General features: G+C 43.9%; 1 protein-coding gene and 1 long non-coding RNA gene across 2 annotated transcripts in view; one reads left to right on the forward strand and one right to left on the reverse strand.

Moving 5' to 3' along the window:
- Positions 1–11,177, reverse strand: part of LOC149317923 (uncharacterized) — a 39,421-nt gene extending 28,244 nt beyond the window's left edge. Inside the window, exon 1 of the long non-coding RNA XR_016279947.1 lies at positions 11,086–11,177. This is a non-coding gene — a long non-coding RNA (uncharacterized LOC149317923). The remainder of the gene's footprint in view (positions 1–11,085) is intronic.
- Positions 1–21,308, forward strand: part of LPP (LIM domain containing preferred translocation partner in lipoma) — a 319,004-nt gene that overhangs the window by 182,944 nt on the left and 114,752 nt on the right. Inside the window, exon 7 of the mRNA XM_089508677.1 lies at positions 1,671–1,793. Coding sequence (XP_089364803.1) covers positions 1,671–1,793 — 123 coding nt within the window. The remainder of the gene's footprint in view (positions 1–1,670; positions 1,794–21,308) is intronic.

A 21,308-nucleotide genomic window follows, 5' to 3' on the forward strand; every position in this document is an offset into this window, starting at 1 on the left:
GTCTCTGGAGCTGCAAAAAACAAGATTGTCCCATCAAATATTTAAACAGGGCTATCATATCATCTCTTAACCTTCTCTTCTCCAGGCTAAACATATCCAGGTTCCTATGTTGCTCTTCATAGGGCTTGGTGATTTCCAGACCTTTCACCATTTTGCTTGGCCTTCACTGGTCACACTCCATCTTGTCCACATCCTTTCCTATGTGACAGACTGTATCTCTCCATATGAGCTTATTTGGGCCCTGAGAAGAAGAGTCTGTGCTGCCCGGTGCAGTGGTGGCACATTATTCACTTCTGAGGTCAGAGCGAGGCATCCAGATTTGGTGACATGGTTGAGCAACATGATCTGACCTGAGAGCAAGTGATGCACCACTATGGCAGATGTGCTATGCAGTAGAACATACTTCAAACACCTGTCTGGCATCAGAACAGAGAGTTCCAATCTTCCAAAGCAAACAGACTTATTTTACCCCATTTTAAAAGGGGTATGCCTCAGGTTTGGCACTAAATGTGCTGAACATCAACTATTTGCACCAGATTCAAGGTTTTGGCTGTACATTGTTCAAATTCTCCACTGAGAAGATGAGTGGGGATGTTTTATTTGGCCCTTTCAGTCAGAAGCTCAGCCCCACTACATTTCATAAGCATGCCTGGTAAGAACATGAGATAGCACCCAAGGCTCTGGAACTCCCTCCCTAAGGAGGTTCAAATACCTGCTTCCTTGTTCTCTTTTCTTGAGTTGTTGTTGTTGTCGTTTATTCCAACAGTCTTTCAATAACCGAATACAGTGGGCTCTTGCTATCTGCTGGGGTTTGGTTCTAGGTCTCCTCATGGATATCAAAATCTGTGAATGTAAATTCAGTGGCATAGTAAAATGGTGTCCCTTTTATATATAATGGCAAAATTAAGGTTTGCTTTAGAGAATTTATATAATTTTAAAGTATTTTCAAACAGTGGATGGTTGAAATTCTTGTATAAAAATCCATAGATACGGAGGGCTGACTATTTATTAAGAAAAGGCTTGTAAGATGGAGCTGTGCTACAATTGACTCTCGACATTTGCAGCTTTGAATTTTGCAGATTTGATTATTTACATATTGTTATTTACATATTTGATTTTTTGTGGATTTTAATACTTTCTGTCAGGAATCTCTAGGTTGTCCAGCATGGCTCTATGACTATATTTTGCTAGAAGTGGCACTGGAAGACCTAGAAATTCCTGGAGAGAAAACACTTCTCTAGGCATTTGTAGGTCTTCAGGCACAATTATATGGTCATCTTCCATTGGATGTTGACCATAGAGTTGTGCTAGAGGACCTAGAAATTCCTAGAGAGGTGTTCTCTAAGGTAAAAAAAAATAGGTTTTTTTTAATATGGCTTTTCCACTTTTACAGGGGTTCTGCATCCCTAACCACAGTGAATGTGAGGGCCCTCTGTATTTTTAATTGTACTGTTCTTATACTTTTTTTTAAAAAAATTAATTATGTTTTAATCAGCTCTTAATGGTATTGATCTTTTAATTCCATTTTCATGTTGCTGTTTTGTATAGTTTAACCATATTGTGTTTGCTTCAAGTTGTAAGGTTTCTTGAGTCCCGGTTGTGGGGAAAATACAGGATATAAATAAAGATGTTGGGGTTCATGATGATGATCATGATGGTGACTTTTCTAGGTCAAGCCTGGTGCCAAAACAATAGAAGAAAGGCGTTCCAGTCTGGATGCAGAAATCGACTCCTTGACCAGTATCTTGGCAGACCTAGAAAGCAGCTCACCCTACAAGCCGCGGACTCAGCAGGTTAGAATGGGGAGAACTTGGGGATGGGAACAGCGGTCATGATTTATTGTCTTTGTTTTCTTACTCAGACTCTTACTGGAGTCTGTGCAGGGATCTTTCTCACATTCGTTAGAATTCAGAAACGTATCTGTGTTAGTCTGAATTATCAGTATGCAAAGAGATTGTGCAGCACCTTTGAGATTAGCTGTCCAAAAGAAGTTGTAGCATGAACCTTGGTAGAATTGGTCTACTTCTTCAGATGTATGGAGCAAACAGGTGGGTTCTAGGCTGCATCAACAGAAGCATAGTGTCTAGATCGAGAGAAGTAATAGTACTGCTCTATTCTGCTTTGGTGAGACCTCACCTGAAATCCTGTGTCCAGTTCTGGGCACCACAATTCAAGAAGGATGTAGACAGCTGGAGCATGTCCAAAGGAGCTTGACCAAAATAGTGAGAGGTCTGGAAACCCCCAAGCCCTATGAGGAGCAGCTCAAAGTATGGTAGTCTGAGGGAGAGGAGATTAAGGGGTGATATGATAGCCTTGTTTAAATATTTGAAAGGATGTCATACTGAAGATGGAGAAGCTCTTTTTTGAAGCTCCAGAGACTAGGACCCGGAGCAGTGGGTTCAAGCTACAGGAAAAGATTCCACCTCAATGTTACGAAGAACGTCCTGGCAGTAGAAGTGATTTGATAGTGGAAGATACTGCCTTGGAGTGTGGTGGAGTCTCCTTCTTTGGGGGTTTTTAAACAGATACTGATGGCCATGTGAGTTCCTGCATGGCAGAATAGGAGTGGACTAGATGACCCTTGTGGCCTCTTCCAACTCTATGATTCTAGGAAGGGCCTTCATGATCAGTCTGTAGGAACAGCCATAGAAATGCAAAACCTGTGGGTATGGGGATGAGATAATGTGTGTACCAGGTGACAGACAGCTCATGAGATTCTGAGAGCATTACTCCAAACAAAAAGCAATCCAGCCTTCTTCAGATTTTACCTCTTTGGATCTCCTGCTGAATGCTTGCAGGTCAGAAGGAGAACTGGTGGGGTATTCTTGCTTTCCCCTCTGCACTTTTGGTGTATTCCCAACATTTGCATTGACCTACTTGGTGCCTCTTTATAAAAGGGCTTCTATATAGATCTGTCTAAAGAGATGCCGAACAGCAGGTTTTCCTTCTCTCTCTCTTACCTCTTTGCGTGAGCAGCTCCCCACCTGACTGTCACTGTCACTTCTGTGATCTTAAGCTCTGCTCTTAGAGCTTCTCGCTGTGTTCTCCCTCCTTTCTTGACAAATCCCAGAGACTGAAAGGGATCAGGATGCAACTCTAGGACTGACAGGGGGTCTATGTCAGGTTGGTGGGATGCAATGGAGCTGAGGGCCTTCTGGGATGTGCCTTGGCATTTGGAGGTCAAAGGAAAGGTTGGGCAGCTGTTTCTGTCTTGGTGATTTTGCCCTACAACTCTCATAGTTAGGACTGCAATTCATGATTGTCCCAAGCCCTGCAGTTGCTAGGCCAAAGCCAGAAATGTCATTGAGTATTATGTGTTAAGTACCAGACACGGTTGCTCAAACTTTGTCATTCAAATACAGACAGAGAAACACACACTAAGAACATAGTTTCCCATTTTTGACTTTAGGGCAGAAATCAAAGCTAAAGGGGCTATTTCCAGATGAGGGTGCAATGGGAGGATTATTCCTTCTCACTTACTTTGGCTGCATGCGCACTGCAGAAATAATTTGGTTTGACACTGCTTTAACTGTCATGGCTCAATGCTGTAGAATTCTGGTATTTCTTTTTAGTTTTCTAAGCTATTTAGCCATCTCTGCCAGAGGGCTCTGGTGCCACTGGTCTACGACTGTAATAAAGATGAACTGAAACTGGTGCCAGAACAAACTACAAATCAGAGGGTTCGCTAGCATTGAGCCATGCAGTTAAAGCAGTTTCAGACTGCTTTATTTCTGCAGTGCAGATGCAGCCTTACAGAGACAGGATATGGAATATGTAATCTAGCCTGGTTGCTTCTATCCAGAAAGTAGATGCAGAGCAGAGCAGAAGGTGAGTCCTGGCACCACAATGACTGTGAGGAAAGGAAGAAGATAAGTAAATTCATAAACCTTCTAGAGAGTCTTTGCAAGATGCAGCAACAAATCAAATAAGCCTTGCAAATCGTAGTAAGCTGACACTTGTACCAGCTGTTTCTTTTTGCTTAGAGCTGAACCTACCCCACCCCCACCCCCACCCCCACCCCCCCCAAAACCCTGGAGAATTTGCACCCTCTTCTCCTGCTGGAGATGACACCTGAAAACTGGAGACTCAAATTCATCACCACTGGATTATTGTAGGGTTCAAGGCTCATGGAAGTTGTAAGCCAAAGCCACCTGGAGGGCCACAATTGTACATAGTTTCTTGTGGTTAAAGTGAAAATTTGGTAAAATGTGATATTTTTAAAGAAAATTAAAAAAATAAAAAATACAAGAAAATATAGCTTTAAGAAATTAATTTTGAAATTTTAAATTTTAATTCTTTAAAAAAACCCTGCAGCTATCCACTCTTCTCTCATTGAGCCGCATCTCACTCACTCCATTACTTCAGTATTTTAGAGAGATTCAAGTTAGTACCACAGCTCGTTTCTAGCCAAAGGCAGATGTTGGAGGAACAGTGGTGTCACCCCCATTGGGGTGTCACCTGGTGCTGTCTGCATCCCCTAGTGACACCACTGTCAACTCCTCTGCTGCTGTCCACTGTACTTGCAGCTTTTTCATTTTTACAGGGTCCTGCACCCCTACACCCCACCATTGTGGAAGACCGACTGTACTTTCATTGCCTTCCCAGGGTGCTGATCTTCTTTTCAATGCAGCTCCGAGTCATGGTTGTCTATCATATCCTTAGCTGGGTTAAATTCGCATTATGATTTCCATTCAATAACCAACAGCCCAGGGCTCAGCTGAGTCAATATTGTTCAACAGCCTGCACAACGAAGCTGCCTCAATTGTGCTTGCTGTTGTTCTTTCTGTTACTTTTCCTCTCTCCCTCCTGGTTGCGAAATCAGCATTAATCTTAGCAAACCTGCTGCATATTCAAAAGAACATGTCTGAATACTAGCATTGTGGTTTTAATTCAGGCAAGAAACAGAAGAGATTAGTGGTTTCTGAAAAGGCTAGAAGTGATGAGAGATGGTTCATACCTGCACAATTCGGCTTCCTATATTTGTTTCTGCCCTGTGCAACCCTGGGGAGCCATCTTCTATTGTTTTTTCCTAGAAGGAGACATGTATCCCAGCCCAGCAGACAGGTTATACAGCCATGGAGATCTGGGGTGTTGGCTCTGGCTACAGTCTGGGTTGGAACTGTTGTTTAGATTTCAGGTTATTCAACTGCTGCAAGGAGATCCTAGAACCCATCATCAGCTAAAGGGCTGGGATGCTTACCTTTGCGGTCGGCCACCTGCTGTATCCATTTACAACCAGTCAAGTTTATAGAAGGGATGAGTGTCAATTTCATTGTTGCTGCATGCCTTCAAATAGTTTCCAACTTATGGTGACACTAAGGCAACCCTGTTGTGGGGTTTTCATAGCAAGATTAGTTGAGAGGGAGTTTTACCTTTTCCTTTGTCCGAGACTAAGAGACCATGCATTCCATGGAACTTTCATAATTTTTCTTTGCTGTCCTCTGGACACACTCCAGCTTGTCAACTTCCTTCTTGAACTGTGGTGCCCAGAACTGGACACAGTAGACCTCACCTGCAATCCTGTGTCCAATTCTGGGCACCACAATTCAAGAGGGATGTGGACAAGCAAGAGTGTGTCCAGAGGAGGGCGACCAAAATGGTGAAAGATATGGAAACCATAAAGCCCAATGGGGAGCACCTTAGGGAGCTGGGAATGTTTAGTCTGGGGAAGAGAAGGTTAAGAAGGGACATGACAACTATGTTTAAATATTGGAAGGGATGTCATATTGAGGATGGAGCAAGCTTGTTTTCTGCTGCACCAAAGATACGGAGCATGGGATTCAAGCTTCAGGAAAAGTGATTCCACCTAAACATTAGGAAGAACTTCCGGATAGTAAGAGTTGTTTGACAGTGGAAGACGCTGCTGCCTCAGAGGGTGGTGGAGGGTTTTAACTCTTATGATTCTGTATCCAAGATCACTGAATAGATTTTCATGGACAAGTGGGGATTCAAGCCCTGTTCTCCAGAGTCACTGGGAAATATGCCATTTCATCCAGACAACAAAAGTTATTAATGAGTAAGAAGATATAGGTTGAGACAGACTGCAGTAGTTTCTTTTTGCCTGAGATTTTGCCCTCTCCTCTTCAATCCCCATGCTGACTTCATGCATTACAAGCTACTTTTGCAGCAATTAAAGTAAACCAGGATGAAGGGGGAAAGTGGGAGGAGGAGAGAAAAACTGGGACATTTTAAAAGGATCTGAAAAACTGGGATGGCAGAGAATTAATTTCAAATTGGGGCAATTGGCAGGTACATAGGTTGTGGTACCCATAAAGGTCTCGGAGAAACCTGGAATTGTTGCGAGTCTCCAGCTCAGCACACTGATTCTGTTTTGAATGGCACTTGTTGTGTAAGAAACCATTCTCACTCCATTTTTCCTCTATTAATTCTCCCCTCCTCTTCTTTCCCTTCACATATGAGCTTAGTTCCCTTTCACAGGCGCCCTGCCCTGATTAGCAGATGCTCTGATCCCCAACATCTGCTGCTGTGTATTCAGACTTAATCCATTCAATAAGATATGAAAGTAAATAAATAAACCAAAGGCACATGTGGAGACATCCCCTGTTTCTCTTCTCCCCATCCCACCCCATCCTCAGTTTCTCACAGATGGAAGAAGCTATGGGAGATCTTTGGAGGATGGTAATGATTTCCTTGCCGAGAATGCTAAATTTCCACTATTCCCAATCATAACAATGCTGTTGTTTATTGCAAGGCGACAGAATATTAAATGCAGATTAGTCTTTATTCTTCAGGTGCCTGTAAGACACATTTTCCCCAATAAAAGAGACTTAACAAGGTTGTCCTGATGTAAGGAGCCATACAGAACTCTTTGGCAGAAGTAGGTTGGATGCCCCAACCACTTGTGAGCAATGAGAAATTAGGGGGTCCGGACATCTCTTTATGGACTGATTAAATTTATTTATTCAGCTATTTATATCCTGCCCTTTATCATGAGACTTTAAAAGGGGGAAATGTATGAATGAAATATTAAGCAATGCCAGTTTAAACAACAAATGGCTTAAACTAGATTTTAAAATAAGTATTAAACATGAAGATAGCCAGTGTGGTGTAGTGATTTGAGTGCGGGACTACAACTCTGGGGAGCAGGATTCAAATCCCAGCTCAGCCATGTAAACCCCCTGGGTGACCTTGGGCAAGTCACACTCTCACAGCCTTTGAGGATGGCAATGGCAAACCACCTCTGAAGAAACATGCCAAGAAAACCCATTATAGCTTTCACCTTAGGGTCACCATAAGTCAGACACAACTCAAAGGCACACAACAACAACAGCAACATTAAACATGAGAACAAGTTAAAACAGTTTGAAAAGCAGTACTAATTAAATACCATGGGCATGGACATTTAAAGTAAATTCGGGCCCGCTTTAACGGCCATGGCTCAGTGCTATGTATTTCTGTGATTTACAGTTTTGTGAGATATTTAGCCTTCAGCATGCCATAATAAACTACAAAACCCAGGATTCTGTAGCACTGAGTCATGACAATGAAAATAGTATCATACTACACTAATTCTACAGTGCAGCTGCAGCTTATGGTTCCCCTTGAACTGCCATGGTTCAATCCTATGGAGTCCTGGGATTTGTAGTTTGGTAAGCTGCTAGAACCCTTTCTGGCTGAGTATGCTGAATTTCCTTCCTTGACAGCAAATCCCAGGATCCCATAGGAAGCAAGCATGGCAGCTAAAGTAGAATCATAGCACTATAATTCTGTAATGTGAACTAGTCCCTGGTTCTCCTGTGCCGTCTTTTTATGCTAGATCAGTACTCGAGTCTAACTGAGTATTGGCAGGAGGGAAAAGAGAAAGCAGCTTGACAGGCATTCTCCTGTCACCTAAAATAGCCCCTTTGTCCTTTTCTTTTCCTGCAAGAATCTGGGGATCTTTTTCCATCCTTGGGTGGTCCAGAATGTTAGCAAATAATACTGACTGCAGCCTAAGCTGAGACTAAAAACTGACCGAGACTCACTGTCCCATTGACATGGGAGCCACTAGCCAGGACTTTGGGCTATGTTCTGGTGACCTCCAGCTCAAGCCATGCACATGCACACACACACACACAAGTACACAACATGCTTAAGTTTCTCGAGAGACCTGTGCAGGTGGTTTGCATGGAGAGGCATACTGATAATGGCTTTGCAGAAACTGCCAAAAAATTCACGAGAAGGTGGGAAAAGAGAATTTGTGCAAGAAAGGGAGCGAATGGCTCTGTTTGTCTGCCAGTCCTTCCTCCCTCTTGGCAAAAATAAATAGAGGATAGATGCGCTTTTTGAGCTCCAGACTGCCTTGGAACAATTGCAAGATGTTCCCAGTACACAACAGTTTAGTTGTGGGTGGAGGAATGCCACTCTCAGATGGTTTCTAAGGGGGCCTTCTGCAGCTCTGCCTTCCCTCCTGTTTTCAAGTGTATATGCATGTCTTTGTGTATGTGTGTTTATGTCTTTGTTTTTGGAGGGTGGGTGGGAGCTGGTTATTGATTGCTTTTGCTGCACTGTCTGGAACATTGAGAGACGGCTGCAGAGAAGGTGGGATGTGCCTTTGCTTTCTCTATATATTAAAGTTTCATTGACTGGAGGAGAAGAGACCCAGCCTGTTTTTAATCTCCTTTTCTTGCTGACAAGAGATTGTAACCGGCACATTCTTGCAAGAGTGGAGGTGTCAGGAGGAGAGAATAGAGTAACACACATACAAACACACATACACACATGCACAGAGATAGAGAGCTTTGTACATTTCTTTCCTGCCGTTAGAAATTTCCTTGCAAATGGGATTTTGTCACTTTATAGACGTTGAAGATGGCTCTGTTCCCATCTGATGTTCTAGCTCTCCGTCTGCTTGCTTGCTTGTTTTATGGTGTTCATTGATTTCTGAAACATCTCAACCCGACAGAGAAATTCGTGCCAGGGACACGGGAGTAGGGCGCATGCTTTGCATGCAAAAGATCCCAGCTCCACTGGATCATGCTTACCAGCAATTGGTAAAGACTGTGATCTTTGTACAGCAGGGATAAACAACTGTGCCAAATCTGGGGATTAATTTTCTGTCCCTGGAACCCTCTAAGGGTTGCATTTGTTGTTGCTGCATGATTTCAAGAACCAGAGAATCATGGGCAGGGATGCTATTCTATTCATTCATTTGTTGTTGGTGTGTGCTTCAAGTCATTTCCAGCTTATGGCGACCCTAAGGTGAACCTATCATGGTTTTTTTGTGGAAAGTTTCTTCAGAGGGGAGTTGCCATTGCCATTATCTGAGGCTGAAAGCATGTGACTTGCTCCAGGTCATCCAGTGGGTTTCATGGGAACCCTGGTCTCCAGAGTTGTAGACCAACACTCAAACCGCTACGCCATGCTGGCCAGAATGCCCTCCAAACTTAGTTCTTATGTGCAGAACTGTAGGGTTAGTGCATGAACAAAACTTGGGTAAAACTACCATTTTTAAAGACATTTATATCTTCTTCTAGGGTCTTTCTTTTTACACTCCACTCTTTTATCTTCCTTTGTTTGCAATTGAAACCAGCACTGTTGAGGATTTGAATATACTGCCAACCAATGATAAACTCATCTCCTACTGGCCAATGTAAAATGTTTTCAAAATCCCCTTTGCTATTTCTTATAATGTTCTGGACCAGCTTTGGACCATTGAGCTCCATTTTTCCAGGATCCTTTTTTACTCAATTTTCATTCGAGCCAATGGTGCCCTTTCAGGCTATACCATGGGGCAAAACGTTTTGGGCCAATCTAGGCCAGCTCCTTCAGGATTTCTTTTAATTTGGGTGGTTGGTGGTGGTGGGGGGAACTGTGGCTGCATAGGCACTGCAGAATAAATGCAGTTTGACACCACTTTAACTACCATGGCTCACAATATGTATACAACAGAGTTTTCTTGAGCATCCTTATTTTATTAGTAATTTATTAGGGACAACTTGAGGGCAGTTAAGAACAATAAGTCTTTGACACCACTTTAACTGTCATGGCTCCATGCTATGGAGTTGTAGAATTTGTAGTTCTGTAAGTGATTTCACCTCCTCTGTCAGAGAGGTCCAGTGCCACCACAAAATATACATCCCAAGATTCCAATAGATGGAGCCATAGCAATAGCATTTACATTTCTATACTGCTTCACAATGAACACAGCACTCTCTACATGGTTTACAATGTGTAAGCCAATTGCTCCCAACAAGCTGGCTACTCATTTTAAAGGTAAAAGGTAAAGGTAGTCCCTTGACATGAACGTCTAGTCTTAACCGACTGTAGGGGCTGGTGGTCATCTCCGTTACAAAGCCAAAGAGCCAGCGTTGTCCGAGGACTGCTCTGGTGGTCATGTGGCCAGCATGACTGCACCGAATGATGTTTACCTTCCCACTGAAGTGGTACCTATTTATCTACTTGCATTTGCATGCTTTTGGTTGGCAGAAGCTGGGACTAGTGATAGAAGCTCACCCCATCATGGTGAGCACTTGGACTTCAAACTGCCAACCTTCTGATCATCACAACTGGCATCTTAACCACTAATCCATTGCATCCCCCAAGGTACTCATTTTACAGACCTACAAAAGGATGGAAGGCTGAGTCAACCTTGGAGTCCTGGGATCGAACTCACAACATTGTGGCTGCAGTATCAGCATTTAACCACTGCACCACCAGAGCCCTCTGGCAGTTAAAGCGGTGTCAAACTGCATTAATATGGCAGTCTAGATCCAGCCTGGGTCTGAAAGAGTGTGACTGGACATAGGCCAACTGGATGACCCTTCAACCACGGCAGGATTTGAACCCAGATTGGGATTTCACACATCTTAGCTCACGCACGTGGTCCATATCCTTGCTTACGCCTCACCTCCTGTCTGCATCCCCCTTCCTTTGCCACCCGCAATGCCCAGCCCTCTCTTTCCCCCCCAGCCTGGTCTCATGCCACCCTTCCACCTTCTGCCTGTCTGATTTATCTCTCCACCCGCCCACGCAACATACAAGGCAGTACAAGGCGTTTTACATCTCCAGTACAAAGCTGCAATGAAGCGACTGACAGGCGAGCTCCGTATTATGCCTGACCTGACAATTAGGCAGACTTATTACCGTGTCACTGTGCCAGATGGATCATCTCTCCTCTTCGGTGGTGCCCGCCTGTGCCTGTGTGAGCAGTTTATGAATTTGCTGGAGCTCCCTGTTCCCTCCTCCTTCTCTCTCTCTTTCTGGGGTAGAGAGAGAGATTGGGAGGCTGAAAAGGGTGGGGAAAGGGAATTTTATTTGGGCTTTGAAGCATCTTCAATGACAGCAACCTGTGAAGAGATAAAAATGGTTTTCCATGAATCCTCAACAGCCTTGGTTTCGGCTGCAAGCAGGGGAAGACAAAAAGGTGTCAAAGAGAAAGACATTGAAAGAAGGAATAAATGCCTTAAAAATAGTATTTTGTTCATGCACTAACCCCTCAAATAAGGAGTGAGACCCAGAATACAGTCAAAATAGAGCCAGGGCAGGTTCCCGGCCTCATTGTATGATAAACTCAGCCTCTCCATCTTCTTCCAGGAGTGCTGTAGTTGTGTATTCCTGCATGGTTTGGGTTGCATTAGATGGCCCTCGGGAGGTCCTTTTTTACTCAAAGGTTCTATAATTTCAGAAGCAAAGGTCCTTGAGTGCATCTAGACTGCAGAAATAATGCAGTTTGACACCACTTTAAGAGACTCCATCCTATGGGAGTCTGGGATTTGTAGTTTTACAAGGCCTCTGCCCATGACTTCTGGTGCTTCACAGAACTATAAATCCCAGGATGACATCCAAAACCGAGAAACATATCATGGGTGTACGTTTTAAGGAGCAGAAGGACAACCCCCTGGACAAACAGCCTCCTCTGCTTGACTTAGGTTTTGGCTTGATAAATTTATAACATTGCTTATAATATATTATATTAAAATATAATATGATAATATAAATCCCAAAATTCTGTAAGACGAAGCCATGACAGTTTAAAAAGTGCCAAACTGTATTATTTCTAAGTGTAAAGGCATGCTAGGACACCAACCAACCATTCCAAATTACAAGAAAAGAGATTCCACGTAAACATTTTGACTATAAGAGCTGCTTGAGAATGGAATGGACTGTATTGGGGAAATGGTGGAGTCTCCTTCTTTGGACGCTTTTAAACAGAGACTGGATGGCCATCTGTCACAGGGACTGCTTGGATTGTGTATTCCTGCATAGCAGAATGGGAGTGGACTGGATGACCCTTGGGATCCCTCCCAACTCCATGGCCCTGAGGATGGTGAAACAACTGGTGACACTACGCAGTAAAACAAGATTCTTGCAAAGGAGTGTATTTGGCAAAGTAGTTAACACAACCCAACAATACAGCAACATTACAGTCTTATACACGGATTTTTTATACACGGATTTAAGCATACACGGTTTGAAAATGTTCCAAAAAAGTATAAATTTACCTTGATGTTCCATTTTTTATTAGGGACACCATTTTGCTATGTCATTATACTTAATGGGACTTGAGCATACACGGATTTTGTTATACACGGGGGATCTTGGAACCAAAACCCAGCGTATAACAAGGATCCACTGTATTGTTTTAATGTGAAATCGAAGGCTTGCATGGCCGGCATCCATAGTTTTTTGTGGGTTTTTTGGGCTATGTGGCCATGTTCTAGAAGGGTTACTTCCTGACATTTTGCCAGCACCTTCTCTGAAGATGCCAGCCACAGATGTGGCAAAACGTCAGGAATAAACTCTTCTAGAAAAATGGCCACATAGCTCAAAAACCCACCAAAAACTATTATTGTTTTATTCCATTTTATGTTTACTCTGTCTCTCTTTCTCTCTCTCCTTCTCTCTCCCCTTCTCTCTCTCTAGCTCCCTCCTTCCCTCCTTGTTGTTTTTCTTGTGTACCTTCATGTCATTTCCAACATATGGCGACCCTAAGGCAAACCTATCTTGGGCACATTTCTTGGCAAGTTTCTTGGCAAGTCTCTTCAGAGGGGAGTTTGTCATTGCCATCCTCTGAGGCTGAGAGAGGGTGACTTGCCAAAGGTCACTCAGTAGCTTTACATTCAAAGAGTGTTTCATATTGCCATCTTCTGCGGCTGAGATGTTATAAGATGAGGCTGATGTTATAGATGTTATAGGATGAGGCTGAGAGAGTGTGGCTTAATAAAGTCACTCAGTGGCTTTACATTCAGAGGATGTTTGATATTTCCATCTCTGAAGCTAAGAGAATGTGATTTCCCCAGGTCACCCAGGGTGTTTCCACAGCCAAGCTGGGATTCGAACCCTGGTCTCCAGAGTTACAGTCAAATGCTCAAAAACTATTACACAACACTGGCTCTGCTCTTTATTTCCCTCCTTCCTCCCGGGAAATGGAAGTTCCTGTTGCATCAACTATTACCCAATATTGTGGCAGCATGGGGTGAGAAACTTGGGGAGAAAGTGAAAAGGCCAGACGCCAAGTACATTTTATGGCGAAGGAGGGAGCCCAACAAAGTTAATCATAGAGCGGCTCTCCCTCTCCAGCCTTTGCAAGAAACCAAGCCTGACATTCTGTTCTTTTAGCTAATTAGCCAGCCATTCTCCTTTGGCACAAGGATCTGATGCAGGGAAATGAAGTAGCAGTGGTATGTAATCAGAGGGGAGGGAGCGGACAAAATCACAGTATTTTGCCCATTTGCAAAGGCACCACGCAGCCTCTAGAGGCCTTTCTGAGAATCTGGTTAGTCATTGCACAGAGATGCTGAAGGGACGTCTCATGAGAAAGCCAAGAATCAGCCACTGCACTAGGTGGGGTGTGTGAGCATCTTGCATTTGCCAGTTTATCATTTTAATTTTTTTTAATTAGACAGAAAAAAATGAAATGCATAGATATAGGGTGGGGGACACCTGGCTTAAGGAGTCTTCATATGAAAGGGATCTAGGAGTCCTAGCAGACCACAAGTTGAACATGAGTCAACAGTGTGATGCGCCAGCTAAAAGAGTCAATGTGATTTTAGGCTGCATCAATAGAAGTATAGTGTCTAGATCAAGGAAAGTTAAAGTGCCACTCTATTCCTCCTTGATCAGGCCTCACCTGGAATACTGTGTCCAGTTCTGAGCAACATAATTCAAAAAGGATGTTGACAAGTTGGAGCATGTCCAAATGAGGGCAACTAAAATGGTAAAAGGCTTATGAGGAAAGACTTAGGGAGTTGAGTATGTTTAGCCTGGAAAAGAGATGGTTAAGAGGTGATACAGGATAAAAGATTCCAGCTCAAGATTAGGAGGAACTTCCTGACAGTAAGGGCTATTTGACAGTGGAACACACTCCCTTGGAGTGTAGTGGAGTCTCCTTCTTTGGAGGTCTTTAAGCAGACGCTGGATGGCCATCTGTTGGGAATGCCTTGATTGAGATTTCCTGCATGGCAGAATGGGGTTGGGCTGGATGGCCCTTGTGGTCTCTTCCAACTTTACGATTCTATGATTCTATGATTCTAACCCTTTGACTTGTGTCCTGAAACAAAGTGGCAGGCTATGTTGCCACAAGGAAATTATGTCCTCCCTTGTGTAGCAATCTGGCTGGAGCTCTTTGGCCAGACAGCATGGTGTAGTGATTTAAGCATTGGACTATCCAGTTTATCAGACAAGGGGAATTGGAAGTATCATCTGATGGCAATCTGAATGCAATCATGGGGTTTAACGTTATTGCGTGATAACCCACTACATGCAAATTTGGGCAATGGGAAGTCAGTCCGAACGCAATCATGTGGTTTCATGTTATTGCGTGATAGACTGCCACATGCAAATTTGGGCAATGGCATGCTATTTTCGGGCAATGGGGAGCCCGTTCGAATGCAATGTGTATTCACGTAATTGCACGAAACTAGCGACTTTAAGTGAATGCTTTATGGCCCCAGTTTCTTTTCATTCAAATTTAAGCGAAATTCCTCCCATGTGATAAGCTCCCAAGGACTGGTAACCAGGGTTTGAATCCGAGCTTGACATGAAACCCAGTGGGTGACCTTGAGCATGCCACACTCTCTCAGCCTCAGAGGATGGCAATGGCAAGCCACCTCTGAAAAATGTTCCCAAGAAAACTCCATGATGGGTTTGCCTTAGGATTGCCTTATGTTGGAAATAACTTGAAGGCACACAACAGCAACAGTGTGTAATAGTGTTAGTGAGGTGGTGTGCATTCCATGTTTCTTGTTTCTTCTGCATCTATAGAGAAATACTGTGATAGTCAGGTCGTGCGTGCCAAATATTTCTTTTTAGGCACAGCTTTGTGGGCATCTCTACCCAAACACATGCAGTCTAGTTGCCTTCTCTCTCCCATCTGTCTCCAAGGAAGGGCACTTTGCCAGCCTGTAACAAACAAGTTTTAGCTATCAGAGTGCACAGCCTGAATTTGGGGCTTTTGCAAACTCAGCTGCATGAATTATTAGCCTTCTCTTCAGATTGGACAGCAATCAGCTTCTCGTTTCATGAGAGCTTTGCTCATGTGGCTTGGTAGAACTCACTCAAAGCCTCTCGGCTTCCACCGTGGCTGTGCAAATATTGTGCAAATTGTCTTCATAGACCCTGAGTAGGATGACAGGAAGAAGGAGGGAGCCTGAGTAAATAAAAACATATCAAGCTGTGTCACTTTTCTCTCTGTGGGTGATAAGCACCAAATCTGTTTCTTGGCATTGAAGGTTTAATTTAACACGGCATGGCATAGGGGTTTGAGTGTTGGAATATGACTCTGGAGACCAGGGTTCAATTCCTCACTTGGCCGTGAAGCCTACTGGGTGACCTTGGCCAAGTCACACTCTCTCTGCCTCAGTGGAAGGCAGTGGCAAACCTCCTCTGAACAAATCTTGCCAGGAAAACTACACTGGGTCACCATAAGTTGGAAACAACTTGAAGGTACACAACAACGAAATCACACCACACTTTTATAGCACTATGATTCCATTCTAAATGCTATGGCTACATCCTGTGGCATCCCAGGATTTCCAGTTTATGGAAGGGCATTTGGCATTCTCAGCAAGCTAACTCAGGTGCCTCACTAAACTACAAATTCCAGCCATAGCAGTTAAAGTGGAACCATCGTGCTCTAACACTGTAGCATGATATTGTCCTTGATCCTAGCACTTAGGGGAAGAAGGGATGTCAAAAAACCTGTAGAGCATCCCAAAGGGAGGGATGGGAAGGCAATAGGAGTGTAGTGTCAAGACTGGGGGAAGTCATAGTACTGCACTATTCTGCTTTGGTCAGACCTCACCTGGAATACTGGGTCCAATTCTGGGCACCACAATACAATTCAAAAAGGATGTTGACAAGTTGGAGCATGTCCAGAAAAGGAAAACCAAAATAGTAAAGGGTCTGGAAACCACCAAGCCCTATGAGGAGTGACTTAGGGAGCTGAGTGTATTTAGCCTGAGGAAGAAGCTAAACATGATAGCCCTGTTTAAATAATTGAACGAATGTCATATTGAGGATGGAGCGAGCTTGGTTTTTGCTGCTCCAGAGACTAGGACATGGAGCAATGAATTCAAGCTACAGGAAAAGAAATTCCACCTAAACCTTATAAAGAACTTCTTCATGGTGAGAGCTGTTTAACAGAGCAATGCATTGCCTTGGAAAGTGGTGGAGTCTCCTTCTTTGGAGGTTTCTAAAAAGAGGCTGGATAGCCGTATGTCACAGGGAGTCCTTGGACTGTGTCTTCCTGCATGGCAGAAAGGGGTTGGTCTGGATGGCCCTTGGTATCCCTTCCAACTCTAGGATTTCATGATTCACTGAAGTGAAGGTTAAGAGGGGAAACGATAGCCATGTTTAAATACTTGAAGGGATGACATATTGAAGATGCAGCAAGCTTGTTTTCTGATGCTCCAGAGACTAGGACACAGAGCAACAAATGCAAACTGTAGGAGAAGAGATTCCACCTCAACATTAGGAAGAACGTCCTGACAGTTAACAGCTGTTCAGTAGTGGAAGACGCTACTGCCTTGCAGGGTGGTGGAGTCTCCTTCTTTAGAGGTTTTTAAGCAGAGGCCAGATGACCATCTGTCGGGAGTGCTTTGATGCATGGCAGAAAGGGGTTGGATTGGATGGCCCTTCCAGCTCTAGGATTTTATGATTTTGTGAAGCAACTTGAATGAAGGGATGCTTATCAAATTTGGATTCAAATTATTCTACTTTGCTTGCCGATGTCACAGCTTTTCTATTCCGCTGCCTGTAATGCCCCTAAGTAATGGTGACGGCATTCGGTGCTTGTTGGCACGAATTATTACCCCAGGCCCTCTTGACTTTCTCGTTCCTCGGGAGGAGCACCATATCTACGGATCCCAACAGTGATGCTCTTTGACTTGCAACAGCAAGTGGCAGAGGATGTATGACTGGTGCATCATCATTTCCCAGCATTTCCCCCCTGCTTCTCCCCATGGAGAGTGCATTTCAGTGTGTATATATATTTTGAAAAATCTCATTAAAGCCGATTGCATCCATGGCATAAGGGAGGGGGGGGGACTGGGTTTCCTCGGTAACCATGCTGGCTGGCAGGCAGGCTAATCCTTCCTGCGTAGGACTGCTTAGGTCTGATGACATTAGTATGCTGGTGACGTCTGTTCTTGATGAGGTGATGCTGACGCGGCGACCCAAACAGGGATCTGTGACCTCACCATTGATGCTCATTTCATTGGCAGGAGCCCTGCAAGAAGTGTGCAAGGATCAGGGCTCACATGGTTGACTTTCCATGTTTGGAACACATTGTACCAGAGACATAGGATGGGGGGGGGGGGTTAAAATGAAGGCAGCTGGCAGATTGAGTTCTCGGTGCCGAGTCCCCCCAGGAGCCCTGAACCAATTAGAACTCGAGCCTCTTGATTTTTGCCATCTGCTGTGGCTGAGCCTCCTCGGCCTCATGGGTTTGCATGGCTTGTTTCCATGCAGCTGAACAAAAAGAAATGTTCAGGGAGAGAGAAGGGAAGCATAGCTTGAGCGGAGGGCTGTGACTATCTGTTGCCTGCAAACATTAGTGAACAAATTTCCATGGCGTTCACGTTTTAGCGTGAAACTTGCCATGGGGTTCAGGTGGAGAGAGAGAGCAAAAACCACCTGTCTACTTCCAGTTCTTCCTTGCTCTTTTTTAAAGAGCCTACAGTGAATGCATCTGCACTGTGGAAATAATGCAGTTTAGCACTGCTTTAAGTGCTGCAGCTTCATCCTATGAAATCCTGGGATCTGTAGTTTTACAAGGCCTTCAACCTTCTTTGCCCAAGTGTGCTGGTACCTCATCATAATACAAATCCCAAAGTTATTAAATTGTGAATTTTAAATGATGAATTTTAAATGTGGATTGCTTTAACATATGTACATCTTATTTGTCTTTTAAATGGATGTGTGTTTTAACTGATGTCTTTTTAGCAGAAGTTGTTTGTCTGGTCATTGTTGCTTCCACATCTCGATCAATGGAGAGAGGCGGATAATAAATGATGATGACGATGATGTAGGAAGCAGTTAAAGAGGTTTCAAACTGCATTATTTATACTGTGTCACTGCACTCTGTGTTTCTGCTGTTTTGGTACCATTTTTTTTCTTTTAAGATCTTGAAAGCCCAACCACTAGGGAGCCCAAACTCTCAGGAACCACTTCACAACCGTCATGACTAGGATAGCTCAGTGGCACTTCATAGCTGATCAAATTATTGATAAAGGAGGTACATTTCATAGAAGTGTTATATTGTGACACCAGAGCTCTCTGATGGAGAAGGCCAAATATCTACAAAACTACAAAATGGTAGAATTCCATAGAATTGAGCCATGGCAATGAAAGCGATGCTAAACTGTATTAATTCTGCAATGTAGATACATCCCTAGTCATGTAGTATCGGAGCAGAATGTAAACTGGTGTGCATGTGTTGGGCAGAGGCTACAACTACCATAATCCCCCAGCCAGAGTGATTCACTTTGAAAGAGTATGGAGTAGAGAACAGTGGAAAAGAAGTAAATATAATGGAAGAATTCTTTTAGAAAACAACAACAAAGAGGGCTTCAGCACACAGGGATCTGCGCACAGGTTTTTGATCAGAGCTTTCCCTTTTGAAATTATGCCTGTTAAGGAGACAGAGCAGAGTTGGGGGGGAAAGTCACTGTAATCTCCTAAAAAGAGAGAACTTTTTTGTGTCATGTCATACACAGAGCTTGGGAAAATGTTATTTTTTGAGCTACAAATCCCAGAACTCCCCAGCCTGGGGAGTAGCTATGGGTGTACTTATGGCAGGACCATAATGAGTCTGTTGTCCTCCTAATAAGAATTCTGCATCCTCCTTGAAATGCTTTTTCAGCCCCCAAATTTTCCAGCATTTGCAAAAAGTGAGACCACTGAATTGGACACACATATATAACTCTTCTATTTGGTGTATTCATATTCCCTGGGTCACTTTCCCAGCTCCTTTTACTTTGGATACTTCAAGTGTATTTCTAAATTTTCAGCTTTTGTTTTAGTGCTGTGTAGAGGTTTGAGCATTGGATTACAACTCTGGAGATGAGAGTTCGAATCTTTGCTCACCCATGGAAACTCACTGGGTGACCTTGGGTAAGCCACATATTCTCAGCTGCCCAAAAACCTGTGATAGATCCATGGTAGGGTCCCCATTTGGGGTTCCATCAGCTTTCAATGGCAGACAATTTTAATAGGTTCTCCACCCCCGAGAGGGATATTGGGGGTAGCCTTCAGTCCTACCTTGACCAGGAAATGATCTGTCCATGACAGAGCAGAAATCTGATTTACATCTGCCCATGGGTATTCCTGTTCCATACTAAAGACCACATCGAGCATATTACCTGCACAATGAGTTGGCCCTGATGCTTATTGGTAGCCATGAACAGTCAAGCTGCACCTGATAGATCTGATAAGTTGACCTCGAAGGGAATGTTGAGGTCCCCCAAGACAATGAGCCTGGAGGACTCCAGCACCAGCTCCAAGACCAGCTGTGTCAGTTCAGCCAGGGAGTCTGTTAGGCAGTGGGGTGGACAGTAGACCAACAGAATCCCTAGACTGTCCCTAGCCTTCAGGGTCAGGTAGATGCACTCGATGTGATCTGTTTTCCAGACAGGTCTCCTGGTCAAGGTGATGGTACTTTTATGGACCAAGGCAACTCTCCCCCTCGCCCACTTTCTCTCACCAGCTCCTTGGCAGTATACCTGGCTGGGAGAGTCTTAGCCCAGATTACATTACTATCCTCCCCCAGCCAGGTTTCCATAAAACAAGCCAGGTTGGCATTCTCCTCATCAAACAAATCATGGATGATGTGGGATTTGTTCCTCACCATCCTGGCATTACAAAGGAGCAAGTTGAGGGTTTGTGGCATGCTTAGGGTGACGCTCGGTTCTTTAGGGTTAACAGGGTGAGTGGAAGATGGGATAAGTATTAAGCATCGATTTCGTCTTCCTTTATGCTTCATGCCCACCCTGTTAGCGCTATATCTCCCATTGCCCCACACTACTCCATTTGGTATATTATAAGCAGAATTCACAGTCAAATGGTTCCCCTCACTTTCACCTCTTGTTTCCCTCCCGTTCTATGTCAATCTGCAGATCCACAAATATGAGCAATGTAAAAGGCTGCAGGTCTGGAATGATGGCATATTTTCCATATTAGCCCAGTTTCCTTGAAGACATGCTTTCTGTATTTCACTGGAAGCCTATGTGTGTGGGTTCCTCCCTCCCACCTCAACCTTCTACTTGGAAATGCCTGGCTTAGTTGCTTTTCTTTCCTTTCCCTTTCAGTGCTGAGTCATAGAAGCAAAAAACAAGGATGGGAATTCCTTCCTTCCCATTTACAGAAACTTTTATGCTTTCCAGAAAAACTTTCTCCCCTCCTCTTTCTGAGCCTTGCAAAAAGAATCAGTCTGCTGTGAACATAGACCATGGAAATTTCCTCCTGTAGAAATCCTTTTCAAAGGAGTGAAAAACAGTAGTATGTCATTTATTCATCAGCTGAAGAATCAAACAACTTTTTTCTCTACCCCCCCCCCCACTCTCCCCAAAGAGATTTAACAATAACAACAACATGCCGTTGCTTAGGATTCAGTGTTGATGCAGCAGTTTTGCCTATTAAAGGCCTCTTATTTAAAATCTCTGCTTTGTACAGTGTTTTGTTGAAGGGAATGCTGGGAAGGAGATTGGGCAGTTTCCCACCTGGACTTTGGAGAGGGTCCCTGGGCCAAACCTCATGCAAGGCAGGCAGATGTTTCCAGACTGGAAGCTGGGCAGCATCTCAAGTGAAAAGAAATCATGGAGCGGAGATGTAAGTGGAAAGCTCAGAGAACCATCACCAGATCCAGAAGA

The sequence above is a fragment of the Sceloporus occidentalis genome, unplaced genomic scaffold (assembly GCF_023333645.1).
Source record: "Sceloporus occidentalis isolate IW3139 unplaced genomic scaffold, rSceOcc1.0.p SCAF_2, whole genome shotgun sequence".
NCBI classification, from domain to species: domain Eukaryota; kingdom Metazoa; phylum Chordata; class Lepidosauria; order Squamata; family Phrynosomatidae; genus Sceloporus; species Sceloporus occidentalis.